Source organism: Myxocyprinus asiaticus, chromosome 10 (assembly GCF_019703515.2).
Source record: "Myxocyprinus asiaticus isolate MX2 ecotype Aquarium Trade chromosome 10, UBuf_Myxa_2, whole genome shotgun sequence".
Classification (NCBI taxonomy): Eukaryota; Metazoa; Chordata; class Actinopteri; order Cypriniformes; family Catostomidae; genus Myxocyprinus; species Myxocyprinus asiaticus.
This window is the reverse complement of record NC_059353.1, coordinates 48,557,913-48,570,976: the sequence shown is the minus strand read 5'-3', so window position 1 is coordinate 48,570,976 and position 13,064 is coordinate 48,557,913. Positions and strand designations below refer to the sequence as shown.

Here is a 13,064-nt window from a genome sequence, read left to right as displayed (position 1 = left end):
TCTTCCTTCCATCCATCCATTCTTCCTTCCTTCTGTCTTTCCTTCCGTCCATCCATCCATCCATGCATCCTTCCTTCCTTTTTTCCTCCTCCTCTCCCACTATTGCTCCTCATATTTCTCAATCCATCTATCCTCCTCCCTCCCTCTCCTTCCCTACTTCCTTCCATCCTTTCCTTTCTTCCCTCCTTCCTTCCTTCCATCCTTCATTCCATCCATCCAGCCATCATCCATCCATGCATCCTTCCTTCTTTTTTCCTTCTTCTCTCCCTCTATGGCTCCTCATATTTCTCAATCCATCTATCCTCCTCCCTCCCTCTCCTTCCCTCCTTCCTTTTCTCCATCCATCCATCCATCCATCCATCATCCATCCATCCATCCATCCATCCATCATCCATCCATCCATCTATCATTTTCTCCTTCCTTTCTTCCTTTTCACCTTCCACCCTTTCTTTTTCCCTCCCTCCATCCCTTCATCAATTCCTCCTTCCTTCATCCATCCATTCTTCCACCTCTCCCACCTTCCATCCATTTTTCCTTCCTTTTCTCCACCCACCCACCCTTTCTTTCTTTCTTTCTTTCTTTCTTTCTTTCGCCGGTCTTTTTCTGTTCCTCATATTCCTATTTGTGTCTCTCACAGTGTTTTTCATCACTCTCTCATCATTCACTTTGATGGTTTGTCCTGTTTTATTATTTTTTGAAGTACTCTCTCTTTCATTTTTGTATCTGATTTGTGCACTCTGTGATCTAGAGAGTTGAGTGCATGTGGCTCATTTTTCAGGCCATCACAGGCTGATTACTTACTCTGTTTGAGTACAGATGTCATTCAGATGTCAGGCCTTTATAGAAAATGAATATGCAAAGTCCTACCACTCACTGATTATCTATACTGGTAACTGTGTTTAGAGTTATCCTAAATTCTGATGGAATTCAACCTGGATCCATTTCTTTAAGTTGATTGAGTCTCTGATTCGTTTAACAGCCGTATGACAGTTTTAGGCATTTGACCTTGGTAAGTACTTTATGAAAGTCATTGAAATTGATGTTATTGCTGTACTGATGTCCTGACTGTGTCACAGATACTCCCTCTCAGAGGGTTCAGTTTCTGCTCGGCACTGAAGATGATGATGAAGAACATATACCTCATGACCTGTTCACTGAACTCGATGAGATCAGCCTGCGTGATGGAGAAGATGCAGAATGGAGAGAAACCGCCAGGTACAAGACCATGTGACTCAGTCATGTGCTTTCACCGCAACTAGTCATGTCTTGATATACAGTAGTCATTCAGTATCCAGTTATGGCTTAGTGACAAATAACAATGTCTGAGAGACGTGTTTAAAATGTATGCACCAAGTTAAATGCAATCTTTGTATTCATGTATATAAATGTTTTTCAAGCATGCATGAAACCAGCATGAATACAAAGATTACATTTCTACTTGGCACATTAGACATTAGACATTATTATTTCTCAATGAGCTACAAATATTCAGTTCATATTTTTGGCTTTTTGGGCATTTTTTTTATAGACGATTGTTGGCTGCTCTGATATGTTTTGGTAGTGTGGATGCTGAAAATATTAAATCTGTTAAGCGGCATTTGTCCAGAAGCGCCGGGGTTATATAAAGAAGTATTGTTGTGTAATATTTATATATGTGTGTGATAAAGCCAGACTGATAAAACAAAAAGGCTAAATAAAGCTCTTATAATAATGACAGTTGCTGCATTGTCATATGGCATCTCATAAATATTTTTTTCTATTTTTTATGAGGCTCTGACAATACGTAAACTGTGGTGCTTTATATCTTTATATCTCAAAATATAAAGCATTGTAATAAGACAACTCCCACTCTCAGTTACTTCTCCAATTAAGGTTATAAGAAATGTAATTAAATGCCTTAACTCCTTAAACTCTGGTGCAATTTTGGGCTGCTGCCCACAATTTTTCACACTCAAATTTAAAAGCTCACCATTAACACATTCTGTGGATTAACAGCAAAACATTTGTCTTATAATAGAAAATTGTTTTAATTTTTTTTTGCTGTTGTTGTCCTAAATTTGTAAACATATAATTCTGGTTCTGTTCACCTTACCTCACTTTGAGTTGTTTTTTTTTTTCTCCCTTTCACATTCCATCACAATATGCAGATCTGAAATATAGGTGGCACTCTAACGCATTTTAGCCCTCACAGATCTGCTCGTCCATAGACATTCAGTCTAATTTTCAGTTTATGCTCCACCCTCATTATTTCATTGCATATCTTGGCCTCTGAGTGGACTAGAAGCTCAATCTAAGTGTCATTATAAAGCTGAGATCCTCCCCTCTGCAATTAAATATAGCCTTTTATAATCAATAGTCAAAAACATATTTTTCTGATGATTTGTTTAGCATGCTTTTACTGCTGGATAGCATATTTTGTTCTGGACATTTAAGATATAACAGTAGATTATTCAGCCAAGCAAGCTGACACACAAATAAAAAATGGCTTTTTTTTAGAAAACTTCCTAAGGTAAAAGCAGATATAAAGTTTTTTTGGGGGGCCTACAGCAGCAGTGATTGGCACATTAAGAGACATTTGTATTTGATCACTTCATATCATATTTCACTTTGTGATTCTTTTGAAAATCTTTCGAACTGTGGTATTAGGACAACATCATAAGCTCTATAGTCGCATTCCTGAAAATGAGAGCTTTCATTTGATATATGACTTGTCCATTTAGGTGCTATGTGAAGGACTTTTATTTTCAGATAAATATTTCTACCCAATTACCTCTAGGGGGCACTCATTTTCAACACGAATGTTTTGAGGCCTTATTTTGGTATTTTAGGTAACATAAATGCATAAGTTATGGTTATCTCTGAAAAGTACAGATTCTAAGCTATCAAATGATACCTCATATGCATGGCTTGTATATTCAGAGACTTAATATTAAGTGTAAACGTTTTTCGCGATATATCACCCACCTTTTGGACCCGCCGATGGGTCCATTTCACATCATGAAGCCAAACAATTTACATAAGCATCTATATGCATAGCACAAAGCTTACATCTTAAAATAGAGATTTTTTTCACACCAATTTTTTGCAATAAAGCTATTAAACCAACTAACTATTTAACATTATGACACTACATGCCAGATCTCATGAAAAAGACTTGAATGTGGCTAAATTTTGCAAAATTATTTTACATGGTTCCTCACACGTATCATGGCTCCAGGTGAAATTTTCTCTATGTGATGCGAAAAGCGAGTTTTTTTGTTTTTAGGGTTAATGCTCTATCAAGTTTTAAATCAACAAAACCTACCGCCTTACCCTAAACCTTAAACCTAAACCTAACTGTTAGTGTCATAAAAGGAAACGTGAGATGAAAAACACAATTGTGTAATTTTGTGGTTCTTCTATGAAACTTTCGGTCACGTGTGGACTCGCGTGCTCTTCAGGACTCGTACCCCACTCATTTTACATCACAAGTGCAACGCTTTATCAGTTGAGCTACCACACAAGCTTGTAAATGTAGTTGGTTATGTAATGCAAACAATAAAACAAGTCATGTGCTATAGTGAATGTGTTAAGATGTAAATGTATGTAATATTCGAACTCTATTAAACTCTTGTTAAAGTTCCATCCATATCGGCGAAAAAAACCCAAAATTTTAAGAACCGTTAATGGAATCAAATGTCATGAAAATCATGTTGCAGGTGTTTGTCACCGTAACCCTGTCCCTGTGTCCTCATCCAGGTGGTTGAAGTTTGAAGAGGATGTTGAAGATGGTGGTGAGCGCTGGAGCAAACCGTATGTGGCCACACTCACTCTGCACAGCCTCTTTGAACTACGGAGCTGCATCATCAATGGCACCGTCATGCTAGACATGAGAGCCAGTTCTTTGGAGGAGATTGCAGGTAACCAAAGGTGTAGAGCTTAGCTTTTAGTTAATTGTTCTATAAATACAATGACATTGTAACTTTCAGATCACCTGTTTGAGTCAAAAGATTTGAGTCTCTAATTTCATCCGATATGCTATTTTTAAATTTTGAGTGATATATCGCAAAATGCCACGCTGCTAAACACAATGTACACTAATGTGAACAATAGCACAAGGTTTTCATTAAAAATTCTATATTTAATGTGCATTTTCACATTGAGATAAAAATTGCTTTCAGAGGCTTTAAATCGAGTTAGGATGACAACACAGTGTATCTCGCACTGTTCTGAGACCAGTGCAGACAGAGAGCACACTGGAGGTTAAATCATTCACTAAATAGGGAGCAAGGGAGCTTCCTATAGCTTTAATATGCAGCTAAAGGTGCATTCACTCCTAACATCTGTTCAAAAGTTCAATTTCAGGCTGCAGAGGATGTTTGGATCACTCAACATTTTTGGCAGACACGGGACAATGATAATCAGTACATAGATTCAGAATTTATAGTGTATAATTTTATTTAAAATGATTGGCAGTGATTGGACGACTCTGTCCATTACTTGTATCAGAATTGATCATGCTAATTTCTGATTGGTAAAATGCTTCAGTGCTGGCTGTTACTTGTTTGTTTGACAGTGCAAAAAGAGAACATTGAGATGTTGTTGTCAAAGTAGAAACATAAGTAGAACATAAAAGTCAGATCAAGTCTAATCATTTTTATTTTAATAGTTTTTTTTATTTGTGCTTTTCCCAATACACATTGTTCCAAAGGAGCTTTACAGAAAATCAGCTTTAATGTCTGTAACGTCTCAAAAACATGAATAACCAACACTCCTGGAAACATAATAAACAATTTGATTTAAAAAAAACCTATAGCTTGATATTATTTAAATTTTCAAAACCTTTGTGACAACTAGCCCCGGTCTCTCCTGGATGATTACAGATATGTGACAGGGCATGCATCTAGAGGTGGGCATTCCAAGAAATGACTGCGTCTTTAGCTGTTTAAATGCTAAATAATGTCCATTGCATAATGCCAGTCATGAATTATATATGTGGCATTCACAACTTTACCCTCTCTTTTGCATTACTTACAGCTGTTTTGCATCTTAAATACACAATTAGGATCTCTAAGCAGCTGCTTATATTCTGTTCAATCACTTTAGTGTGATCAACATCAATATGAATGTCTCAGTGATGCAGAGATAAAGGAAAATCAGCAAAATAGGGATTTAAAGACCACATTAGTTTCATATCAGAACAGCATGGCAAATGCCGTGTTAAGAATTGATCGTTATTCAGATTTGAAATGAATTATTAACACTTTTAGGGTATGAGGACAAGTATGTTAGTTACAGTCACTATTCTCTTTCATTGTATGGGAAAAATGCATCAACTTAATTTTTTGGATGAACTATTCTTTTAATATTCATTTGCCACAAAGTAAACACAATCCAAAAACATGCATTTAAAAAAACAAGATAAAAAGTTAACTTAGGGCAGTAATGATATGTGTTGTATCTTATTGCCTAGTAATGTTTATTTGTAATATTGTGTGTTGATTTTCTTAGATATGGTGCTGGACCAGCAGGAAGTAACTGGGCATCTTGAAGATGATGTTCGTAAGAAGGTGAAAGAGGCTCTTCTGAAGCAGCACCATCATCAGAACCACAAGAAACTGGCCAATCGCATTCCCATCGTACGCTCCTTCGCTGACATCGGCAAGAGGCAGTCTGAGTCAAACTGCATAGACAAAAACGGTATTCCTTAGCCAGAAAATATGGAAGGAGACCTGTCTGATTGTGTAGATTGTGCAGAGACAACTATAAGTAAGCCATTCATAGGCTTATTTTCTAGAAAACTGTATGCACTGTGTCTCTTTGGCGCTATGAAAATTCCTCAGTTTGTTTTGAGTGACCCGTCTGTACAAACACCAGGGACGTGCCGTCCATATAAGCAAGGTAAGCAGTGCTTACCTAATAGAAGGATGAAAAGAAAAATGACACTATGAAATATTTAAATATATTTGTTAATATAAACTACTGTTTTCGTTCAAATTTGTCATCTTTCATCTCAGTTGAGCAGCACAGACAGTTATTCATTTATTCGCTTTGGTGCCACTCTCAGGTACACGCACTTTATGTTATGCTTTCTCTGATTGAAAGTATTGTTTACCGCCCTTTCATTCAGCACTGTACGTTCATTCATATTGAATCACGCCCGCTTCTACAAATGGCCAAGGTAAGCATGCCTACCAAAATGAGAAAGCCAATCAGAAGCTCCTTCCTTCAGTCACGCTATCTGATAGGCTAGATTTAAGTTTGTGTCAACACGTTCAAGTTCATGTAACTAATGCGTTATTAAGTGCTAAAACGGATATCTACAGTGTAAGCATTGACGATCTACACGGATTTGGCAAAGTTAATTTCAGTTAAAAATAGAGGAAGAGAGGCTATCGAAACTTCAACAAGCAGGTGACTTTTACAACAAAGTGACGGAGATGTTTGTTTGCAAGGAGAGATGCATGGATTTTGTGTTCAAGTGAAGGTAAGTTAAGATATTTATTAAAAATCTGTGTTATTGATACTAGGTCATAGATACTAGCAGTGGCGGATTTAGGCATGGGCGACATGGGCAGTTGCCCAGGGCGGCATCTTGCGGGGGGCGGCACGAGGCACCCACACAGCGGGTTTTGCCCAAAGTGCCATACAATTACTTTGATGCATGCCCAGTCTCAAAGTCCACGGCACGTGCCTGACAAACACAATAGCATTGATTCGACCAATGGCGTGAGTTGAGGACAGGACTGACCAATGGCAGAAGGGTGCGTGTTCAGAAAGCTGTTTTGAAAACAAAAGTTTATTTTTGCAGTTCGTTTGGTGGCGCTGAAATGACATACTTCATCCTTAATGCTGCATTTTTTTATTGCATTGCTTTTTTTTTTATTATTTATTTAGCATAACAGCTGTTGCCAAAACCATTGTAGCCAATTCCTCCATTATTTGTTTTCATGAGCCACATTAAGTGCAACAAAATTTAGCTACCCAGCATTATTACTTAATTAAATGTGTTATATTTACAAACAGCACAAAAATAATAGATTGGATTTATTTTTTCTGTTTTGCAGTGCGCATTTATTTGGCTAAGTATAAATGGAATGTACAAACCCAATCAGATTGCAATCTGATCAATCAAGATGCTGAGTTTGTACCGAAACAATATTTGAAAGTATTGCAATACCTTTTCTCTCAATATTGTATTGATACTTTAGATACCTCTATCAATAGCCTATTTTATATTAATCGATTTTTTTAAACGTATCATGCCTAAAATGTAAAGAATGAAGAAGGTCGTATAAATAAGCGCAAACTCTGAGAGCGAGAATGATTGAAACTGCCTCTCTTATGCGTTTGCCGCAGTTTCAACCATGATCTAATTATAATATCGGGATGTAATGCAATATATTAAATCAAGATAGGTATCATATGGTGAGATGTTTGACGATACGCAGCCCTACAAGATGCATTAATTTATTTAGTGTAAATAATGGTAATACACCAATATATAATATGTGTACCCATATCCATATCCGATTATTTAGAACATCTGTTGATACCGATAGTTTTATGCTACCTTGTTGTAAATCACTGATAATTAATTACAAAACATTGTTTTTCCGCCCCCTTTTGACTGGAAATAGTCAGCCCTGATCATCAGCTTTTTTCAATGATGTCTGATAGTGCAGAAAGCTGCTTTTATCGGCTGAAACCGATTTTTGGCCAATATATCGGTGCATCTTTAATTAATGGGGCCACACTATCGCTTTTTCTCTCAATATTGTAACAATAATTTAGATCCTTGTATCAATAGCCTGTTATTAATCTATTTTTGTTTTCTTATCATGCCTGAAATGTAAAGAATGAAGAATGTCGTCTAAATAAGCACAAACTCTGAGAGCGAGAATGATTGAAACTGTCTTTCTCTCGCGGACATGCTGGGTCTCTCTTATGCATTTGCTGCAGTTTCAATCGCGATCCAATTATGATATCGTGATGTAATGCAATATATTAAATCGGGATACGTGTCATATCGTGAGATGTTTGGCGAAATGTAGCCCAACAAGAAGCATTTTTTTATTTAGTGTAAATAGTGGGGATACACCAATAAAAAATATGTGTACCCATACCGATATCCGATTATTATGAACATCTGCTGATACCGATAGTTTTATGCTAACTTGTTTCAAATCACTGATAATTAATTAGAAAATTTGTTTTTCCGCCCCCTTTTGACTGAAAATAATCGACCCTGATCATCGGGTCTTTTTCAATGATGTCCAGTAGTGCAGAAAGTTGATTTTATCGGATGAAACCAATGTTTGGCCGATATATCGGTGCATCATTAATAAATGGGGCTGTTGTTGCTGGTTTCTTTTAATTAAATCTCTGCCACTCCATTCTGTGGACACAATCCATCCCACAATCCATGTCAGACCCACTCTGTCTCGGCTCTCTTTATATTTGTGTGTGCATTTGTCTGTGTTTGACAGGCCGTTCATCTCACCTCTTGAAGTCACGATCATTTATGTCTGCTGTGGATCACTGGCAGGTCTCATCCTGTTCTCCATGTTGTCTCCTGTGCTGTTCTTCCAGTGTCTCCATCACCTCACCTCACCCACCCTCATCCACCCACCCCACCCTGAGCCCAACTCACTCCACGGGAGCTCACAACACCTACTGCATCGAGACAGAGGACGGCTTGGATCCAGGCAACTTTTCACTTGAGAGACTTTCCCTTCTGCTGTAGTGCTTCCTAAAACATAACTGGTGAAGGTGGTTATCTTGGCAATTAGGTTGCACGTGGTAAAAACCTAGACTTTAATGGTGACTTAATGTAAATAAAGGGGTCATATCATGAGGAATCAAACTTTCCTTGAACTTTTGAGATAAAAGAGTTCATCGTACTATGTAAAACTTCCTCGCCAGTGAAAAAAGACCATTTATTGATACTAAGCTTCCACGACTAGTTCTAAATTCCATTTACACATCAACAATGGCTATTCAGTGTTTAGAAAGTTGACCCTCCAAGTCACGTTGAGAGAATACAGAAAAAGTAGGATAGATACTATTTTTTCAGAACACCAGAAGAACTAACGATACGAGTAAAATGTGTCAAAGTGTGTCAAAGCTTGTGTTGTTTCTGGCTGTGTGTAGCACCTACTGCTCTGCAGATCCTTCTGAAGAATCCCAACGTTAGAAACGAGCGACCATTATCTATGATAATTTCAGTCTGATCTTCACAGTTTGAGTGGCACTTTTCAGCACAGATTGTTTTATGAATCTGTCACAATGTAATGCAGCTTTACGAAAAGACTTGAAGGAAGAGGCAGTTAAAAATTCAATTGGATCAAGTTCAGCAAAGTGCTGTATCTCATTTCACATGTGAAAAGGGCATTTGCGTAGAGGTTTTAAAGGCATAACAGCAAAAAAAAACAAAAAGAAAACATGCTGTTTAATTCTTAGGGACTGAGAGAGGGTGGAAAATGGGCATGAAACACTAAATTCTGACAGTTTTTCACCAAATCATTTTCAGGACCAAACATTATGTATGATATGACCCCTTTAAAATGCTAATGAGAAAGCCTGCAAGAACGCAATACCCTCTCAGAAGATATTAATAACAAATTAAACTAAATGTATGTTTGAATATTTGAGTTTACAAAATTGTGTAATTTTCCAGATATGTTAAATGTTATTGTATTGAGAGGAAGGGAAAAAACGATTCAGAAAAAGCATCACCTTTATACAGGGCTTATGTTTAGGAAGTTTGCCAGCTTCCCATATGCTAATGTTAACAGTGTACCAGACCCCTTGGTTCTGTTTTGTTCTGTGATGTAAAACGCTCAGACCATCATTAGTTTCCTAAATTATGCAGCGTACTGCTTCAGAGCTGCATGAAAACAGCAGCGATGGAGCTGTCGAGCATGACTAATAAAGACAAGTCTGTTTCAGGAATGTAGGGCACGCTGATTCTCGCTTAACTAAGGGGTTTGGTGCTGCTGCATTAAACTGAAAGCTGTGTAGAAGCTTCGCCTGCTTTTACTGCCCTTAGAGTAGTGTGCAATTGTTGATTTGTTCAGCGAGTTTGGATAAATTGATGCTTTAGTGATTGTCTTATTTACATACATTTTTGAAGATTGCTTTAGCAAGCATACTGACAAAAATGTGAAATTAGTAGGCTACTCACCATTTTAGTCTGCTCAGTGCTCATTATTTCTATGGATGCATCAATGATGGTTGAAAACATCTGAAATCATATCAGACTTCCATTAAAATCATCTTCTCTCATAGCATTCATAATCTCCAATCATTCCTCATATGCAAGGCTTGTGGGCCTCCACATTTTTATCAAGAAATACAGCCATTGCTTTTGCTGCATTCCTTTCACTAGAAAAATCAGAAATTTCCAACTTGCTACTTGAAAAATTGCAAAACAACTCCAACACCAAATTCCAGAGAGATGTTTGTTTTTGTTCATCTGGCTCCATGATAATAAAAGAACAATACAAGAATTTACAACAGAAAATAAATATGTGCAGGAGAGATATGAAACCCAACTGGGCTTATTTTAAAACCTCTTTTTATACATTTATATCATATTAGATCAAAAGTAAAAGAGATGTACACATCAATGAAAAACATTCACTTTTAAGCAAATAAAATTCATTGATGAGTGACAGTTCCTACATTACATGATCATAAGAACTGTTGAGCAAATGTTTGCGGTAGAGGTCGACCATTATTGGATTTAGCCGATACTGATAACTAAGGTGCTGGAAAAGGCTGATAACCAGTTAATCGGTTGATAGTTTTTAAAATAAGATATGTGCTGTCTACAGGGAAAGACTATCTGCAAACTATTGTTGTTGATTTTTGTCGATAAATAATAGTTCCAAAAGCAGTTATCATGCCGATTAATCGACAAAACCTATATATCGGTTTTGTAGTAAAAAAAAAAAAAATGGAGATGTGCAGTCTACGGGGAAAAGCTATCTGCAAACTATTGTTGTTGATTTTTGTCGATAAACAATAGTTACAAAAGCAGCTATCGTGCCGATTAATCGACAAAACCTATTTATCGGTTTTGCAGTTTAAAAAAAAATGGAGATGTGCAGTCTACGGGGAAAAGCTATCTGCAAACTATTGTTGTTGATTTTTGTCGATAAACAATAGTTACAAAAGCAGCTATCATGCCGATTAATCGACAAAACCTATTAATCGGTTTTGTAGTTTTAAAAAAAATGGAGAAATGCAGTCTACGGGCAAAAACTATCTGCAAACTATTGTTGTCGATTTTTGTCGATAAACAATAGTTACAAAAGCAGCTATCATGCCGATTAATCGACAAAACCTATTTATCGGTTTTGTAGTAAAAAAAATAATAAATGGAGATGTGCAGTCTACGGGCAAAAACTATCTGCAAACTATTGTTGTTGATTTTTGTCGATAAACAATAGTTCCAAAAGCCGCTATCGTGCCGATTAATCGACAAAACCTATTTATCGGTTTTGTAGTTAAAAAAAAAAATGGAGATGTGCAGTCTACGGGGAAAAGCTATCTGCAAACTATTGTTGTTGATTTTTGTCGATAAACAATAGTTACAAAAGCAGCTATCGTGCCGATTAATCGACAAAACCTATTTATCGGTTTTGTAGTTTTAAAAAAAATGGAGAAATGCAGTCTACGGGGAAAAGCTATCTGCAAACTATTGTTGTCGATTTTTGTCGATAAACAATAGTTCCAAAAGCAGCTATCATGCCGATTAATCGACAAAACCTATTTATCGGTTTTGTAGTAAAAACATTAATAAATGGAGATGCGCAGTCTACGGGGAAAAGCTATCTGCAAACTATTGTTGTTGATTTTTGTCGATAAACAATAGTTCCAAAAGCCGCTATCGTGCTGATTAATCGACAAAACCTATTAATCGGTTTTGTAGTTTAAAAAAATGGAGATGTGCAGTCTACGGGGAAAAACTATCTGCAAACTATTGTTGATTTTTGTCGATAAACAATAGTTCTAAGCAGCTATTGGTGCCGATTAATCAGAAAAAAACAAACAATTAATTGGTCGACCTCTTCGTAAGAGACTGCAATTTGTTTGTGTACACTACATACTTCTTTGTTGACAATTGGTAGTTTAGCATTTTTGTTTCCTTATATGTTATCTTCAGAGCATCGGACAATGGAACGCCTTTATTGTCGAAAGTCCAAGTGGGAATATCCAACATCCAACTTCGAATGGAACGCAGCATTAATACTAAGCAGATCCATCCTAAATCTCTGTTTATGATAAGTTAAATTTCATGTTGCTGATTGATCAGCATTGGCAATGTCTTTGTGTCTCCAGGTCAGATGATTTCTCCTCAGTCTCAGCCCGTCACCACGGAGGTCAAGAGCGATGTGAGCCGTGAGAACAGTGCCGTGGACTTCAGTAAGGTAATAATGCTGAAGGGTTTGTGACATACTAAAGAGACAGAGGGTGATGCAAAACCTTGCATGATAATAAATCAATAGTTCACCCCCCATATTAAAATTCTGTCATCATATATCATTCCAAACGTGTGCATTTTTTTGTCAGTGAACACAAAAGGAGATGTTAGGCAGAATGTTAGCCTCATTCACCATTCACCATTCTCTTTCATTTTTATTTTTTTCCATACAATGGAAGTGAATGGTGACTGAGGCTCTTTCTTGTATTAAGTGAATATTATGGTTGTTATCCCATCAACAGGCAGGGTTGCCGTGATGCTGTCTGTGGTCAGATAAGTCATGATGAGTAATAGACAGAGCAGATGAAATGGTAGATAATATTATAAAATCTTACACAACATATAGCCTTTGGTATTATGGAAACATATATAATCTCTTTGTTTTTTTTACATCATCTTGATATACTGTATGACCTTAATCAGTCTAAGAACACATTTTCATAGTAAGCAGAATTCCAGAATGCCACAGAGAGCTTAAGGGAATATGCACACATCGGATTTGTTCTGTTCATTTCCGATGTTTTTTTAATATTTCATATGCAGATTAATGAGAAGATTTCAGAATGCATATGCATTGGTTGCAGCATCATGTTGG

The 13,064-nt window shown here is 36.8% G+C and overlaps 1 protein-coding gene across 3 annotated transcripts in view; it reads left to right on the top strand.

Annotated features, from left to right (window-relative positions):
* Positions 1 to 13,064, top strand: part of slc4a10b (solute carrier family 4 member 10b) — a 109,076-nt gene that overhangs the window by 51,116 nt on the left and 44,896 nt on the right. For all 3 annotated transcript variants that reach the window (XM_051709489.1, XM_051709487.1, XM_051709488.1), the window contains 4 exons: positions 1,077 to 1,215; positions 3,739 to 3,899; positions 5,491 to 5,679; positions 12,328 to 12,416. In XM_051709489.1, the coding sequence (XP_051565449.1) occupies positions 1,077 to 1,215; positions 3,739 to 3,899; positions 5,491 to 5,679; positions 12,328 to 12,416 (578 nt within the window). The remainder of the gene's footprint in view (positions 1 to 1,076; positions 1,216 to 3,738; positions 3,900 to 5,490; positions 5,680 to 12,327; positions 12,417 to 13,064) is intronic.